We start from the raw sequence: 18,372 nt of genomic DNA on the forward strand, positions 1-18,372 counted from the left end.
AACAGAATACCCGTGATACTATACTTTCAGATGTTCTTGTTGGGGCAGGATGTAGGTGAGAAAAAGAAGAGGGGGGGGGGGGCAAAGATAGACTCCATGGGTAATTATGTAGAGGCGGGAAGGGAAGTTGTTTGCAAGTGGTTCTCTGGCGGGCATTAGTTGAGAATGGAGCCATGCAAGGCCAGTTCCATTCAGTGTTGGAGGAGGATGGTGTGATCAGCCGTGTGGAATGCTGCAGCTGGATCGACAACATGGGTTTCTGTTAAATAAAACAAGGGGCACTTCAGCTGTGGGAGCGGGATCAGGGGCTTCTGGTGGGCATGACAGCGGGCGGGAAGTCCCCCCCCCCCCCCTGCTGGCCAACAGTGTCCATGCACACAAAAGAGGCAGAGACAAGAGACCCCGGGAATTAGGAAAGCCGGACAAACAATCCAAATAAGAGACATTCTCTTCGAATATAGAAGACAGTTGGTCATTCTGAGAGTCACAGTCGCTAAGAAAACCCATGTGCGGCTTCGAGAAGGGCTATTTGAGTCATGTAGGCGGGCGGGCAACAGGAAGGATTCCACGCGGGGTTCTGTGAATGATGGGCTTCAAAAGTAATGACAGAATTGTATTTTAATTCCAGGAAGCCGGTAAAATCGGACTGTGTCTATTGATTTATTTTTTGGGAAAGAGTATTGAGTAAAATGGAAAGATGCAACTTCAAAAAAAAAACGTTTGAAGTTTTCAGGAAGCAAAACTTTTTTAAAAAGAACGAATGTTTGAACTTATTTTTCAAGAATTGCTGTGGTATAATATTTCCAATTGCTAACGCTGTAATTACAAGGCTGGAGCAGAATGCTGGGAGTCAGATCAGCAGCGATGAGGTCCTGGGTGAAGTGTTTCAAAGAGTCTTATTGGCAGGATTTAGCCTGTGACCTCTGCTGGGGTGAATCGACGCTGCCTAATGTTAGAGGAGGTGTTGGGTCAGGACGAGCTGTGAGAGGCGGTTTAGTTGGGCATGGTCTACTTGTGCTCTAACCTTGTTCTCTTTTTATTTGGGGGCGGGGGAGCTCCTCTCCCGCGTTTCTGGGCAGTGTTTGCCTGCGCTGACGTCAATCTCCAGGCCACTTTCCAAGATCCAGGCAGAAAACTGACTCGAACTGACACGAGTCCGCTTTCCAAGAGGCTGGAGCCTGCGAGGCAGGTGCAAAGGGACGCTCCCTGCTCCCCTCCTCCTTCCCTGGCAGCTGCGACCGGCCGCGTGGAAAGAGCCAGCTCTCTGGATAAGGGACTGGCACAATCCTTTCTGGGCTTTCGCGGGATGGATTTAAATCGAGGGGATTCGAACTTCCCACGTCGCAAAATTCTCCCAAACCGGAGAAGGTAATGAATCCAATTCAGGTATGACAGTGCAGGGCGGAGAGTCAGTGTGAAATAAGATGAAGCGAAATAGTAACAGAGATACTGTATAAGGCTGTATAATGGGGTAACAGAGGTGGCGTATAATGGGGAAACTGAGGTACTGTAAGGCTGCATAATAGGGTAACAGATACTGTATAAGGTGTATAATGGGGTAACAGAGGTACTGTAAGGCTGCATAATAGGGTAACAGAGGTAGTGTATAAAGCTGGATTATAGGTAACAGCGATTCTGTATACGCCTGGAGAATAGGGTAACAGATACTATACAAGTTTGAAGTGGGGTTACAGGCAAACAGTACAAGGAAAGAAAATAGGATAACAGAGATACAGTATAAGCCTGCATAATAGGGTAACAGAGATACGATATAATGCTGGATTATAGGGTAGCAGCGATACTGTATAAGGCTGGATAATAGGGTGGCAGAGATACTATATAAGGTTGGATAATGGGGTGAAAGAGGCAGTGTGCAAGGCTTGATAATAGGGTAATAGATATACTGTATAAGGCTGGATAATAGGGTGACAGAGCTACTGTACAAGGCAGGATAATGGGGTGACAAACAGTACAAGGATGGGTAATAGGGTAACAGAAAAACTGTACAGGGCTGGATTATAGGGTTACAGACAAACAGTACAAGAATGGATAATAGGATAACAGGCACACTGTATGAAGCTGGATTATTGGGTAACAGAGATACTGTATAAGGCTGGATTATAATGTAACAGAGATATTATATAAGGCTGTATAATAGGATAACAGAGATTCTGTACAACGCTGGATAATAGGGTAACAGATACCGTATAAGGCTGGATAATAGAGTAACAGAGATACTGTACAATGCTGGATAATAGGGTAACAGATCTGTACAAGGCTGGATTATAGGGTAATGGAAATATAGACTGGATGATATACTGTATAATGCTGGCTTATAGGGTAACAGAGATACCGTGTAATATTGGATTATAGCGTAGCAGCGATACTGTATAAGGCTGGATAATAGGGTGGCAGAGATACTATACAAGGCTGGATAATAGGGTTACAGACAAACAGTGCAAGGATGGATAATAGGGCAACAGGCATACTGTATAAAGCTGGATTATAGGGTATCAGATACTGTTTAAGGCTAGATATAGGGGCTGGTTTAGCACAGTGGGCTAAACAGCTGGCTTGTAATGAAGAACAAAGCAGCAGCGCCGGTTCAATTCCCATATTGGCCTCCCCGAACAGGCGCTGGAATGTGGCAACTAGGAGCTTTTCACAGTAACTTCATTGAAGCCTACTTGTGACAATAAGTGATTATTATTACTAATAGGATAACAGAGATACTATATAAGGCTGGATTATGGGGTAACAGATGCTGGATAAAAGGAAAACAGAGGTACTGTATAAAGCTGGATTAATAATAATAATCTTTAATGTCACAAGTAGGCTTACATTAACACTGTAATGAAGTTACTGTGCAAATCCCACAGTCGTCACATTCTGGCACCAATTCGGGTGGAGGGAAGGAGAATTCAGAATGTCCAATTCACCTAACAAGCACGTCTTTCACAGAGATACTGCATGAGGCTGGATAATAGGGTAACAGAGATATTGGAGAAGGCTAGATAATAGGGTAACAGAGATACGGTTTAATACTGGATAATAGGACAACAGAGATACTGTACAGGGCTGGATAATGGGGTGACAGAGATATTGTACAAGGCTGGATCCTAGGGTATTAGAGATACTGTATAAGGCTGCATAACACGATAACAGAGATACTGTACAAGACTGGATAATAGAGTAACAGAGATACTGCACAAGGCTGGATAATAGGGTAACAGATATTGTATAAGGCTGGATAATAGGGTACTGGAGATACTGTGCAAGGCTGGATTGTAGGGTAACAGAGATACTCTATAAGACTGGATAATAGGGTAACAGAGATACTGTATAATGCTGGATTATAGAGTAACAGAGATACCGTGTAATATTGGATTATAGCATAGCAGCGACACTGTATAGGGCTGGCTAATAGGGCGACAGAGACACTATATAAGGCTGGATAATGGGTAACAGATATACTGCATAATGCTGGATAATAGGGTGACAGAGATACTGTACAGGACAGGATAATGGGGTGACAGATAGTGTACAAGGCTGGATAATAGGGTAACAGAGATATTTTATAAGGTTGGATAATAGGGTGACCAATGATACCGTATAAGGCTTGATAATGGATTGTCAGAGAGACTGTTTAGTACTGGATAATAGGGTAACAGAGGTACTGTACACGCCTGGATAATAGGGTAACAGAATAATGTATAATGCTGGATAATGAATTGTCAGAGATACTATTTAGTACTGGATAATAGGGTAACAGAGATACTGGAGAAAGCTGGATACTAGGGTAATAGAATAATGTATAAGGTTGGATAATGGATTGTCAGAGAGATTGTTTAGTACTGGATAATAGGGTAACAGAGGTACTGTACAAGGATGGATAATAGAGTAACATAATAATGTATAAGGCTGGATAATGGATTGCCAGAGATACTGTTTAGTCCTGGATAATAGAGTAATAGAGATACTGTATAAGGCTGGATACTAGGGTAAGAGAGATACTGTATACGGCTGGATACTAGGGTAAGAGAGATACTGTATAAGGCTGGATAATAGGGTAACAGATACTATATAAGGCTGGATAATAGGGTAACAGATACTGTATAAGGCTGGATAATAGGGTAACAGATACTGTATAAGGCTGGACAATAGGGTAACAGATACTATATAAGGCTGGATAATAGGGTAACAGATACTGTATAAGGCTGGATAATAGGGTAACAGATACTGTATAAGGCTGGACAATAGGGTAACAGATACTATATAAGGCTGGATAATAGGGTAACAGATACTGTATAAGGCTGGATAATAGGGTAACAGATACTGTATAAGGCTGGATAATAGGGTAACCGAGATACTGTATAATGCTGGATATTAAGACAGCAGAGATACTGTGTAAGGCTGGATAATAGGGTAACAGATGCTGGATAATAGGGTAACAGATTCTCTATAAGGCTGGATAATAGGGTAACAGAGATACTCTATAAAACAGGATTATAGCGTGACAGAGATACTGTATAAGGCTGAGCAATAAGGTAACTGAGATATTGTGTAAGGCTGGATAATAGGGTAACTGAGATATTATATAAGGCTGGCTAATAGGGTAACAGAGATACAGCATAAGGCTGTAAACTAGGGTAACAGAGATACTGAATAAGGCTGTATAATAGGGTAACAGAGATACTGTTTAAGGTTGGATAATAGGGTAACAGATACGGTATAAGTCTGGATTATAGGATTTCAGATACTGAATAAGGCTGTATAATAGGGTAACAGAAATATTGAATAAGGCTGTATAATAGGCTAACGGAGATACTGTTTAAGGTTGGATAACAGGGTAACAGAGCTACTGTACAAGGCTGGATTATAGGATTTCAGATACTGAATAAGGCTGTATAATAGGGTAACAGAGATACTGTTTAAGGTTGGAAAATAGGGGAACAGAGATACGGTATAAAGCTGGATTATCGGGTAAGAGAGATACTGTATTGGGCTGGATAATAGGTTAACAGAGATACTGAATAAGGGTGGATAATAGTGTAAGAGAGATGCGGCATAAGGCTGTATAATAGGGTAACAGAGATACTATAGAAGTTTGGCTAATTGGGTAGCAAACAGTATAAGGCTGTACATAGGTCAACTGAGATACTGAATAAGGCAGTGAGGAAATACCTTAACATAAATACTTCGGAATTTCGTAAACCCATTTATGCCAGTGTCGATCATTCAATTGCAATTTAAAATAGATCCCATCTCCGTTTAATTGCGATTCAGATGACCAGTGCGATCTGTGATTATACCGAGGTCACATTGCTCACTATGTTGGAAGCGGCAAATTTCAAGAACACAAGTCAGGGTTTGGGACACGATTCCACCATCGACTGTGCGATGAATTTGTATAATCGCCGCTTTGTATATGAACACGAAGATGGAAAGGGAACGAAAATATATTTCGAACCACCTTTGAGGATTGAGTTCTTTGTCCCGCGGTGTAGATCAATGCAAATAGTGGCGAGGCTACGACGGATTACTGAGCCTCTTGGCAAAGCGAGTTGGGAAATGATTGGGGTGGTCGCGCCGTTTTAGCTTTGAATGTTGTCTTGTTACTATCCTGCAGATAGTAAACTGAGAACCGATCGGTCAAAGTCAGATCTGGAAGCGGAGTGGGGGGGGGGGGGGGGGGGGAGAGGGGGGGGGGTTAGAAATAGGTCCAATCTGGTCTAAAGCATTGCGTTGTAATTCCAAGCGTGTTCCATTCGGGGATTTTAAATCATAGGCACACAGCCACACAACAATAACATATTCATGTCCCTTGCTCTCACTAAACCATTCCCAGAAATGATTGGCGCTCACCTTTTGGATCAGAGTTTGTTACTTTCAGATTATAAAGCCAAAACACTCGTTACAGGTCCATGAAAAAAACACCTTAATAATGTTAGTAAAGTTGGCAAATCAAATTTTCCAGTACTTTTTCATCCTCTGTGTCTTGAAAGTGCAAAGAAGGTACAGCACAGAAACAGGCCTCTGAGTTCAACATGTCGCCCGGCGTTTGTGCTCCATTAGAACCGCCTCCCACTCTATTTATTTACCTGTTCTGGAATTCGATTCCTCTAGAAATGTATTCCCACTGTTTAGGCCTGTGTTAGCCAGCAGTTTGAGATGATTTGTACAGTTTATCCGTGGATCTCCTGTCTCCTCTTCCCATTTAGACTCTTCCTACCAGAATGAAACCCACCACCTCACATTTAAACTCACTGAAATACATCGGTCGCTTACACGCCCATCCTGCAGGTTTGCGAATCTCTCCTCGCATGTTGCCACACTCTTCTCAATACTAACTATACCGCCAAATTTAGTATCATCCGCAAAATGTGACCTAGTTATCGAGGATCCAACTGCAATAAAAATGCCAGCATTTGCGAAGAGAGGCTGTGAATGGATCAGTTATGCACACCCCACCAGGCGCTCGATTGAACTTCCGAATCATCGTGTCCAAATCATTTCTGTAAATTGTAACCATCAACGTTCCGAGCTGCAATCCCGATGGAAAGCCACTTTCCCACTGTCCACATCCACAACCTTTTATCATATTCTCTCTATTTTCTGTTTTGCTATTAATTTGCTATGCATTCTGCGACTTTTTTTTAATTCACACGCCCTGACTTCAGTGTACAAGGGGGGAGCGGTGCTTTCTGTTTAAACCGGATTGTCTATGCAATCCATAAAGTGATGTAGAGGTCAATTTTCATTAAGAATTTAAATATAGTTTTTCTCCAGTAAAACTGGAGTTTTCTCATTAAGTGTTTTTTTTCCAAAGAGGAGACATTTCGAATTTTCAACGCTAACTTTTAAGGAACGTTTTTATTCTCCCCGTTTTTAAAAAAAAGCAGATTATCAGTCAGGAGCCTTTAAATTGAGTGCAACAAATTTCACAGGGTTTAGGGAGCCATTTTGCTTCAGCGGCCTCTGTAATTTGCAAATTCACTAACATTAACAGGAATTAACTAGTTACTGAGGATCCACCTGTAATACAAACGTCAGCATTTGTAAGCAGAAAATGGGTGACAATTAAATATTGCATCAGCTATGCAGACCATCTAGTTTCTCCAGTTTCTGCTTTTTATTTATTCTAGTTCTAACAAAACACATTAAACCCAATATAAATGGCAAAACAATTCTTCTCCCATCTATTCTGGAGAGGAAATTTGAGAAAAGATTTTATGTAGGGAGGTTCACTAATTAGGACCTGGATACCTCACACATTCTGCCCTTCATAACCTGAATATCTTCATGACCAATCATGCTGATCTTGAGATAACAGATAGAGCCAACTTGAGCTCCGTGTAGATCATAGAATCATAGAATCCTTACTGTGCAGAAGGAGACCATATGGCCCATCGTATCTGCTCCGACACTCTGAAGGAGCACCCTACTTTGGCCCAATCCCCCGCCCAATCTCTGTAACCCGACCTAGGGGCAATTTAGCATAGCCAATCCACCTAACCTACACATCTTTGGACTGTGGGAGGAAACCGGAGCACCCGGATGAAACCCACGCAGACACAGGAAGAATGTACAAACTCCAGACAGACTGTCACCCAAGGCTGGAATTGAACCTGGGTCTCTGGCGCTGTGAGGCAGCAGTGCTAACCACCGTGCCACACGATCGAGTAGGAAGTCCACAAAATCTGCATACTGGATAGGCGTCCAAGGTAAGGTGAGGAAACTCCTTTTTTAAAAAGAAAAGTATATTTGGGAGATGGTTTTAAATGGGAGCGTCATCAATTTCTGAAAAAAGAGTGTCAATTATTCAATGCTGCACACCTAAATACAAATGAATGGTTGACTCACCGCCAAGTGTGAGTATAACATCTGAATATCTGCTGTTCTTATGTACTTGGCCAAAATTACATACAACAACATAAATCAGAGAAACAGTCGACTGAAAATGAAAATTAAATTCTGAACTTTATAATTATAGAGGCACTAGTATTCAGGAAGTTGGGGTGGGGAGGACCACCTTGTATCTACTGTATTAACATACATTGTCATTATAAAAATTGATTATGCTCAAAAAGTTCATAGGTCATGTAAATGAACATTCGAGAACCAGTAGACAGAGACTAATAATGTTCTGTCGGCTCTCTTCACATACTGTGGTGAATTATTAGGTTTGCAGCAATCCTTGGAAACGTATCATTTAGCAAAGCATCAAGTTTCATCACCTTAAACAAATACTAAGCAGTAACTTAGAAAAAGCCACCTCAGGCTAAAGATTGGATGCAGACTAACAAGTGGGCACATGGATCAAGATGCACAATTACCCTGCATACTATGAAAGTGATACAGGCAGCATGAAAACTTTTGTGCTGCCTGTTTATCTCCAGTATTGTGTGCAGCCCAATGTTAAATTTACTACAAAGTGACTTCCTGCTCAGCAGGGACTGCAGGTTCATGCAAAGCTAGCACCAATAAAAGTAAACTGCATTTCTTAAAGCTAGTCTACACCTTTTAAAGGGAAGGTACATTCTTTCTCCAATGGGTGATAAAAACAGATAAGATAGAGTTTGTGAGTAGGAAGAAATCTGATAAATGGAGCAATAGGCTAAACAGAAGGTGTTTAGATTCCCCAACGGAACACTGGAGGCTTTAATGCATGAAGTAGAAAGGAGGAACAAGCTCATCTCCAGACAAACATTAGAAGGGAATCGGAGCAGCTAGCCACAGAGCTAGTGTTAGTAGTTTGGCCCCAAGGACTTGGTTACAGTGCCAGAAAAAGTTCAATGATCTCACATGAACGGTCAAAGTCAACGAATGCAGCTTCACATGTTATAGCTAAACCTCACACACTACACAATGTGTAACCATGCATGTCTTGCTTTCCAGCCACCACCACTCTTCAATCACCTCAATCCTCCCCTTGTGAATTTATACTTTCACAGATGGAAGGTCTGCTGCTTGGCTAACCAATGGTGCATGATGATGAAGGGTAAGAAAGAAGCACACCTTGGAGGGAAAAAACCCACTATTACTTGATCTGACACATGCAATCTTAACTCAGATACTGGCAATTGACATAACTTACAGGATAATACAGAGCCTGGATCTGAATTACCAGGTACAATTGAACTGCAGCATGGTCAGGTGGGAGGGATAGCACCAATTCCAATCAGCTAAGGTTGCAAACAAGTTTGCTGCAAAGCACTCTGATGAGGACTTTGATGGGGCAGAGTACAGGCATACTCACACCTAAACGCTTAGTGGATTGACTGACTTGTCAAAGAGCTTCATGGCACAGTCAAGGAGCCTGGAGGAGTTTAGCTCCAAGTTGGCACTGGGCGTCATGAAGAATTTGGAGCCCATCCTTTCCAGTGTGAAGTGTTGGCCACTTCCATTAGCACGTCTGGTTTCAGCCATGATGCAGCATCTAATGGCTGATTACTCAGCTTTCAATGCAACATTGGCAGAAGCCAATGTCTCAGTGACATTTTTGTGCCATGGAGGCACAGCCTGTAACCATCAGGAATATTAGAAGGGCTTGCAGGGTCTCATAGCAATCCAGTAAGCTCTGCTCCAGCAGATTACCAGGAACACTTCAGTGCTGCTCAGGGGAGTGGTAGTAGCTCTGTGTAACATAAACTCTGTCCTCTGACAGAATAACAACAGTCGTGCTCCCATTATTGCTACTCTGCCAAGCCCATCAACCTTGACATTCAGTGGCATTACCATCACTGAATCCCCAACAATCAACATCCTGGAGGTTACCACTGAACAGAAACTGAATTGGACTAGCCATATTAATACTGTGGCTACCAGAGCAGGTCAAAGGCTAGGAATTCCTTGGTGAGTAACTCAACCTCTTGACCCCACCAAAGCCTGTCCATTTTCTACAAGGCACAAGTCAGGAGTGTACTTGCCTGGATGAGTGCAGCTCCCAACAACACTCAAGAAGTTCAACACCATCCAGGACAAAGCAGCTCTTACTTGATTGCTACCCCTTCCACAAACATTCAATCCCTCCACCACTGATGAACAGTGGCAGCCATGTGTACCATCTACAAGATGAACTGCAGTAACTCACGAAGGTTCCTTGTGCAGCACCTTCCAAATCCATGAGTACTACCATCTGGAAAGACAAGAGCAGCAGATTTCTGGGAACTCCGCCACCTGGGGCTTTCCCTCCAAGTCACTCCCCACCCCAATATCTTGCCGTTCTTTCACTGTTGCTGGGTCAAAATCCTGGAACTCCCTCCCCAACAGCACTGTGGGTGTATCTACATCTCAGGGACTGCAGTGGTTCAAGAAGGCAGCTCACCACCACCTTCTGAAGGGCAACTAGGAATGGGCAATAAATGTTGGCCTAACCACCATCGCCCACATCCTGAAAATGGATTTTAAAAACCAACCAGGCCAGGCTGCTGTTGCTCATGTTGAGGGGATGTGCCCCGGACACTCAAGGCCCTGACGGGCATCTTGAAAGGCCACCTGCAGTCTCCCTGCTTTGAAAATCAGCAGTCGTCACCCAACCATGTTACAGTCACTGGGGTATCACTGAGTATGATGATTAGGCCAGGCCAAGACACCTGCTGGACAGGCACCAAGGAAAAGCTCAAAGGTGAACAGTTGAATATCTGTGGAATTTTCTAAGTGTGATTTAGAAAAAGTTGGTATGGAATGGTTGGTTTCTGGTATCTTTTGTTTCAGGGCTTTGAACATGAGGACGCTGATCTTCCATGCCAGAAGGCTGGGAAGTGGGCAGAAACAGTACTCAGAGATATTTTTCTGGGGAGCCGGAGTCTGACGCCTCCCTCTTTCTCCTTGTTATCTTTCTCCTCCTGCTAAAATGGCTGCTAAAGATTTGGTGGCAAAGGACCTCATGATTGCTAGGTTGTTTAGGATATAGTGGACCACTACAAATTGTAAGACATGTTCTGGTGAATACTGGAGGGCTCCTCTGAAAGGTGTAAGTAGCAGATTATTTCAAAACATATTGCTCCACAATGTTCCAAGTTTCTGCATGGTGTTCATTCTCGGAGTATAGTCCAAGTGTGTTTGGGTGGTGGATGATGTTATCAGCTCCAGGTTGAGCAGGTAGCCCTTGTCACAGAGGAGCCACTCTCTGGTTCAACCTGGTGGCTCAATGGTGGTAAAAATAGCTGATTGGCCGGATGAATGCATTGTGACTGTTGCCAGGGTAGCAACATTCAACAAGACGATGGTCTCGCCATGATCGCACACCAACAGCATGTTCAGGGAGTGGAACCGTTTGTGACTATGGAACTTTTCCCCATTGAGATGTGGAGCCTACAGATCCATATGCAAGAAATTGATGGCTCCCTGCATCATCAGAAATCCTGCTACCTTTCAAAACCACATTCCCTTTCCATCAGCTTCTCTCTTCTTAATGAGAAGACAATGAAGTCCTCACTTCTGGTATAAAGAGCCTCAGTGACCACCCAGATGCAGCCGTGCAGGATGAACTGAAAAATCCTTTTGATGTTGCTGGTTCCAGCCTGGAATAGAAATTGAGGGCCACTGGCAGTGTCATCCTTAACCTATTCTGCACCTCCAGGTCCAGCTCAAGATTGTGGCACATTTCCTTGGTGAAGCATAACTGCTACAATCACTACTCCTGACTGAGGTGGAGGTAAGAGAAGTGCTCTCTGAAAACCTTAGGTAGGTAGAGCCTTCTTTTGTAAGCTCTCCTCTTGTATCTGTGAACAACGTCTTGTTTCTGCTGGTTCTGCTCCTACTCCCTGTAATGCTGCAGCCCAGGTGGAACTGCCACTACAACCCCCTTGACTAGCAATAAGCTTACTACTCAAGAGGCTGTTCAAATCCATGTGACTTCTTCCAACATTGTGATTGAAAGAGTTTCTGTCAACTCCTCTAACAACACACCACTACCCTCCTTCCACTAACTCTGTAACAACAAATGAAAATCAAAAACAACTCAACTAAAAGTGAACAGTGATGCTTTTAAAAAAGGCTGATGGAATGTCCCTTATGCAGTTGGCTGCATGTTCAGCAATGTACCTTTAAGAGAGGAGAGAGGGTGTTAACAGGATGTGCAAAGCCCAAAATTGCAGGTTGGGTTGGAAACTCAATGATTGATGCTGATGGATGTCACCGTCTGCGCACTCTGCAGTATTCCGGTGAATGCACAGAATACCTGCGTTGTCACCCTTCTAAACATGGTTAGTGACACAAGCCACACTAGAATGTATCAGGACCAGTGCTGTTCTTACCTCTGCTGCCTTCCATAGTTCTGAAACCAGAGGTGCTATGGAGCCAACCTTTGTAGCTCTTAAAGTCAGTAATCTGATGATGCAATATTCTAAATTGCCCTTGGTGTCCAAAACGGTTAGGTGGGGTTATTGGGTTGTGGGGATGGGGTGGAGGTGTGGGGCTTAAGTAGGGTGCTCTTTCCAAGGGCCAGTGCAGACCCGATGGGCTGAATGGCTGAAGGAGCAGCTTAAGACCCCATCATCATTGATGGAGGAGCCCAGCACATCTGTGCAAATGATAGGGCTGAAATGTTTAAACCATCTTCAGCCAGGCATGCCAAGTGGATAATCAATCTTGGCTTCCTCTTGAGGTCATTATTATCAAAGATGTCAACATTTAGCCACTTCAGTTAATTCCAGATGATAACAAGATATGGCAGAGAGCACTGGAAACATCAAGGGCTTTGGGCCCTGACAACATCCCAGCTGTAGCACTGAAGACATCTGCTCCAGAACTACTCACATCTCTAGGCAAACTGTTCCAGTGCAGCTATGATACTGGCATCTACACAACAAAATAGGACATTTTGGATACATCCAGAAAAATCAAGACAAATCCAATCTAGCCACTTACTGCTCCAAATCATCAGCAAAGTGAAGGAAGTGTCATTGATAGTGCTATCAAGCAGTACTTACTCAAAAATATCTGGTTTACTAATGTTCACTTTGTGTTCCACCAGGACCATTGAGTTCCAGACCTCATTAAATTCTACTCTAAACATGAACCAAACAGCTGAATTTGAGACATGAGATGAGAGTAACTGCTCTTGACATCAAGACAAAATGTGACTAAGCGTGGCAACAAAGAGCCCTTGTAAAATTTAAATCGGTGGGAATCAGGGGAAACCCTCCATTGGCTAGAGTCAGACCTATCACAAAAGAAGCTGGTTGTGATTGTTGGAGGTGGTCATCTCACCCCTGGGACATTATTTCAGAGGTTCTTCAGCATAGTGTCCTAGGCCCAGCCATCTTCAGCTGCTTCATCAATGTCCTTCCCTCCATCATGAGGTCAGAAGTGGGGATGGCGCTGATGATTGCATAATGTTCAGCATCATTTATAACTCTTCAGATAATGAACCAGTACATGTCCACATGCAACAACAAGCTGTGGGCAGTATTCAGGATTGGCATGATAAGTGGCAAGTAACATTTGCACCACACACATTAAGTGGCAATAGCCATTTGCAACAAGAAAGGACCTACCAGTCTGACATTCAATGGCCTTACTATCGTTGAATTATCCCACCATCAGCATCCTAAGGCTTACCATAGACCAGAACCTTAACTGGACCAGACAAGTCACATATATGATGAGAAGAGCAAGTCAGAGGCTGGGAATTTTGCAACAAGTATCAAACCTCTTGACTCCCAAAATCCTGTTCATCATCTACAAGGTGCAAGTCAGATGTGTGACTGAATACTCTCCACTTGCCTGGATGAGTCCAACAACACTCAGGAAACTCAACGCAATCTTGCCTGCAATTTCCCTTCCAAGTCACGCACCATCCTGACTTGGATCTTTATCACTGTTCCTGGCTCAAATTTCTGGATTTCCCTCCCTAACAGCACTGTGGGTGTACCTACACCATGTGTACTGGAGTAGTTAAGAAGGCAGCTCACCACCACCTTCTCCAGGAGAATTAGAGATGGGCAATAACCTGTCCTTGCCAGTGATACCCACAACTCATGAATGAACAATAAACATTCGGTCTTCCTTCCAGCAGAATGTGGTAGAATATATGAGAAATGTTGAGCAGGCATTTAATTCCATTGCCACAGTGATGCAGGGAATGGAGAAATTGCAGTCTCCAGGATAAGATATAATTTCACAGGAAGCAAAGCAATGTTATCCTTTGTAGTAAACCTCACTAATCAAGGCTACAATAGCTTTCTGGTTTTTTGCATCAACCATTCACCGTGTGTTCAATGTTACTGGACGTTTCATTGCATTCCTGTGATCTGGAATGGAAGTTTAACTGCTAGCGTGGTACCTTGTTGATAGTATAACTTAGTGACCCCCATTGTGATTCCACATTCCATTCACAAGCAATTGAAATATCATAGAATCATAGAATTTACAGTGCAGAAGGAGGCCATTCGGCCCATCGAGTCTGCACCGGCCCTTACAAAGAGCACCCTACTCAAGCCCATGTATCTACCCTATCCCTGTAACCCAAAAACCCCCACTTAACCATTTTGGACACTAAGGGCAATTTCGCATTGCCAATCCACCTAACCCGCACATCTTTGGACTGTGGGAGGAAACCGGAGCACCCGGAGGAAACCCACGCACACACGGGGAGGATGTGTAGACTCCGCACAGACAGTGACCCAGCCGGGAATCAAACCTAGGACCCTGGAGCTGCGAAGCAACTGTGCTAACCACTATGCTACTGTGCTGCAGGCAATCTCTTATCTTTATATAAGATGAGCTAACAGTTTCAATACAACAAATTGGTTTATTTTCCATAAAATAGATGAATAAACGGTACATAGCTTTCACAATACTAACAGCCCATTTGCGTTCCTCCAAAGCTAGCTGCTACAGTCCGAGAAGAGAGTCTTGCCCACTCTGTTTCTGAAATAAAGAAAGAGAGAGCGAAAGACACCCTCATTTATTTGAGATTAGGGATGGGTCCACAGCAATGCAAATCATCACCTTGATTAAAATGCATCCACTTGTATGTATGAAGCTAAATGTTAGTCTTAGCTCAACCCATACTGTGATGTATGGAGCAAGACATCACTTAATTGTCACAAAGGAACCATATCATTAAAATGAGATGAAGTGTTTAATATTGTACATAACAATCTCTATTTGCTTAATAATTAGCATCCCAAATCACTATGGCAAACAGGATTCAGAGTTGCTGGCATAACAGCGAGGGAAAATGCTGAGTTTGACAACATTGAAACGAACGTATTTTTAAAATCCAGTTAAAGTAACAGAAGTAAAACTCAAATTATTGTACAGCTCGCAGGCACAAAAAGAACATTTCTCATAAATTCTCACAGTATTGCTGTGGGTGCTTTGTGCCCCAAGATCCCACAAAGAATTGTTTGATCAAAACTGTGATAAGATTTGTCAGCAGAAGCCCTGTGCTACCACATTGCCTTTTACAAGTAACTACAAGCACTGCTTCAGAGATACTGAGCATTCCATCAATTACACCACGGGGCACTCCAAACACTTTGGCAAACAATTCACAATTAGTCACATATCCAGACCTATTTGAACCTCACAACACGTTCGACCATCATAGGGCGCACACAAGAGGGCAATAGATTGAAATTTATTGGTTGCAAGTAATACCTTGAAGATCACAAGAGAACCTTATTAATGTGTTGCAGTTTATCATTTTTCCAGTTTCTGAACAAGATGTTTCTTTTGTTCCAATATGCATCAAATGAACGCACGACAGTTGGTTGGCACAAATAACGAAAGAAAGAAAATACTGCCAGTGCATATTGTGGTCTGTTCAATAGATGGTGCCCAACGGAGATCTGCATTAGAAGCTCCATGCAGAGGCAACCGCACGCCTCTCCCCGCTCATGGCTGGCTACAATGGGTCACCAAGTGTCGATAAAGGAAAACAACCATAATACTCACTTCCACCAGTATTCTCGAGCCACACTGAACTCCTTTGCATCTTTTACATTACCAACCCACAATGCAAGAGCATGACTTAATACCCTTCAGTAGTTGGAAGCTTGATTCTATGTGAGGTGGCCTTTAAGTAGGTAAGCGAACGGTCTTGGAGCGAGTGCAAAAGTAAAATACTGCAAATGACAGGAATCGGAAATCAAAACAACAAATGCTGAAATACTCGACAGGTCAGGGAGCATCTGTAAAGGGGGACGTTTAATGCTTCACGTCCAGATAAACTTTCATCAGAACACGGTTGTTGCAAACTCGGTACCACGTGGCTAAGAAGCCCATCAACCCGGCCAGTTAATTCTGTCTCTACGCCCAGCTTGTCAGAAGGAGTACCAGTATAAAAGTAACTTTGTACCAACAGATTGTTTCAGAGGACTCTTCAGTTTGAAAGCACCGAGAATCGTTTTTTAATAAAAGGCTGTCAGATGCAGTGAGATCTGCCAAGCTGACTTACTCTTTACCTGGTTACCATGGAGACGGGACAATGTGGCTGGAGTTTGAATGAGAGGTTTTAAATGTAATTTATGTGGCCGCCTTAAACAAAACTAGATGAAACTAGTCGCTGTTTTCACTTGAACAACTCCAGTCAGTTCCCAGTGTTTGGCGTCAGCGGGTTTCTGAAGTTCACGCATAGACAAATCAGGTTAGAATAAATGTTCCAGCAAGTTAGCTGGACTGGTCTCTGTGATTGTTAAGTCCCTTGCTGCCTATTTTAGCAGGATACAAAAAAAAACACTGGATGTGTGCATTGCTGGCTGGGCCAGCATTCATTGACCATCCCGAATTGCCTCGAGAAAGTGGGGCTGAGCCGCTGCAATCCAGGTGGCGTAGGTACACCCACACTGCTGTCAGGGTGTTCCAGGATTTTGACCCCGCGGCGGTGAAGGAACAGTGATATATTTCCAAGTAGGATGGTGAGTGACTGGGAGGAGGTAGATGGATCCAGGCTGACAAAGAAAGTCAGTGGTTCTATAGGTTGCCCCCATCTGGCTCGTAGGCAATACTTCAATATAATTATATCTATTCAAAAAGAGCAGGCAGCCCTCAAGAGTGTAATATTCAAGTGAGGAGTGGGTGGCAGGTGCTCACAGTGAGAAATGGTTGTATTGTACCGCAGATTGCGCAGTTGTGGCTTTATGAATTAATTTTAGAGAAATAACTTGAATCTAGACAGTCCCTTCATAAAGCCCTTCACAGTAAATTAAGCATGCATGTTGTAGCGTAGCCACCAGTGTGGGAAATGCAGCAGGCAATTTGTACACAGCCATACTTTGTTCCGCGTTTTGCACAGAAACATTTTATTATCGCCATCTTGTGCTTTTTTTGTGAAAATGTGTCGGAGAGGGCCGAAATTGGAAAGCTATTGCGACGAGTTAAAATGCAACGGAGCATTAATCACGTTTTTTTCAAATAACGATACATTAAACACGGTACACATTGCAGAGTTGAATTCGTTTGGAGTGCTTGAAATGACACATTCCCGTGCTCATGTCAATTTATGAATGAGGCGGTGGTGCTGTATCAAAACCACTGACCGTTCCTTCTCGGCCTAATAACGAGCAGTTTATATACCTCCCGTTCGAACAAATTGTGGGTCTTTTTATTTCTGTTTCGCTGGACCATTCTGGCTTTAGTCAGTCCCAGTGGATACAGAACCGTTGAGCAAAGAGCACGGCAATGAAACCGATGGAGAAATTCTTGGGAAGCAGCGACTGCGATTCCAATCGTGTACTTCACGGAATAAGTCCATACTGAAATTCTACACTCTATATCGGAAAGAAAAAGTTCCGTCTGGAGGAAACACATGAGCGGCGTCTAACCGCGTCAATGATTACTTAGTGTCCGCGTTACGAGGGTCTGGTGACAGGTTAAGTGTACATTTAAACTGCCAGTCATGAGCAGCTACCAAAACCTGAATTCTATCCAGCTCCATTATAAATACATTATAAAGACAGTCAATATAATGCATTCAACAAGCTTCCTTCCTGCTGGCTCGTCCCCTGTTGTGTCCCAGGTAGCCACTGTGTAACAAGTGAGTGGCTTCTTTGCCGATCAGAGTCAATCCTTTATTGAGAATCTATAGAAAATTAGAAATTATTTCTGTTACAAATTTTCTATAATAACGGAGGATTTTCTGGCGTGTTTCGCTGTGCCTTTTCTCATTTTTAACTTTCTTTCTGATATCACTGTAATCGGGACCTTTCTTAAAAAAAAAATTCTTAAAGTTACAAAGTCAATGCGCAGAGTGGACAGGGCAAGCTCTTTATGCAACTCACTGCTTGCTTCAAAAAGCAATTCAAATTCAAATGGAATCCAATTCGTGGTCTCCACGAGACAGTCATGGAAGATGCAAGCTGACGAGAAAAGGCATTGCGACTCGTCTTATGCTTGGTTTTAGACAAAAGTAACCTCTGC

General features: G+C 43.1%; 1 protein-coding gene across 1 annotated transcript in view; it reads left to right on the plus strand.

Annotated features, from left to right (window-relative positions):
• The first annotated feature begins 1,193 nt into the window (after positions 1–1,193).
• hacd4 (3-hydroxyacyl-CoA dehydratase 4) overlaps positions 1,194–18,372 on the plus strand; it is a 237,277-nt gene continuing 220,098 nt past the window's right edge. The window contains exon 1 of the mRNA XM_072516929.1: positions 1,194–1,368. Coding sequence (XP_072373030.1) covers positions 1,307–1,368 — 62 coding nt within the window. The 5' untranslated portion in view covers positions 1,194–1,306. The remainder of the gene's footprint in view (positions 1,369–18,372) is intronic.

The sequence above is a fragment of the Scyliorhinus torazame genome, chromosome 9 (assembly GCF_047496885.1).
Source record: "Scyliorhinus torazame isolate Kashiwa2021f chromosome 9, sScyTor2.1, whole genome shotgun sequence".
In the NCBI taxonomy this organism is placed as follows: domain Eukaryota; kingdom Metazoa; phylum Chordata; class Chondrichthyes; order Carcharhiniformes; family Scyliorhinidae; genus Scyliorhinus; species Scyliorhinus torazame.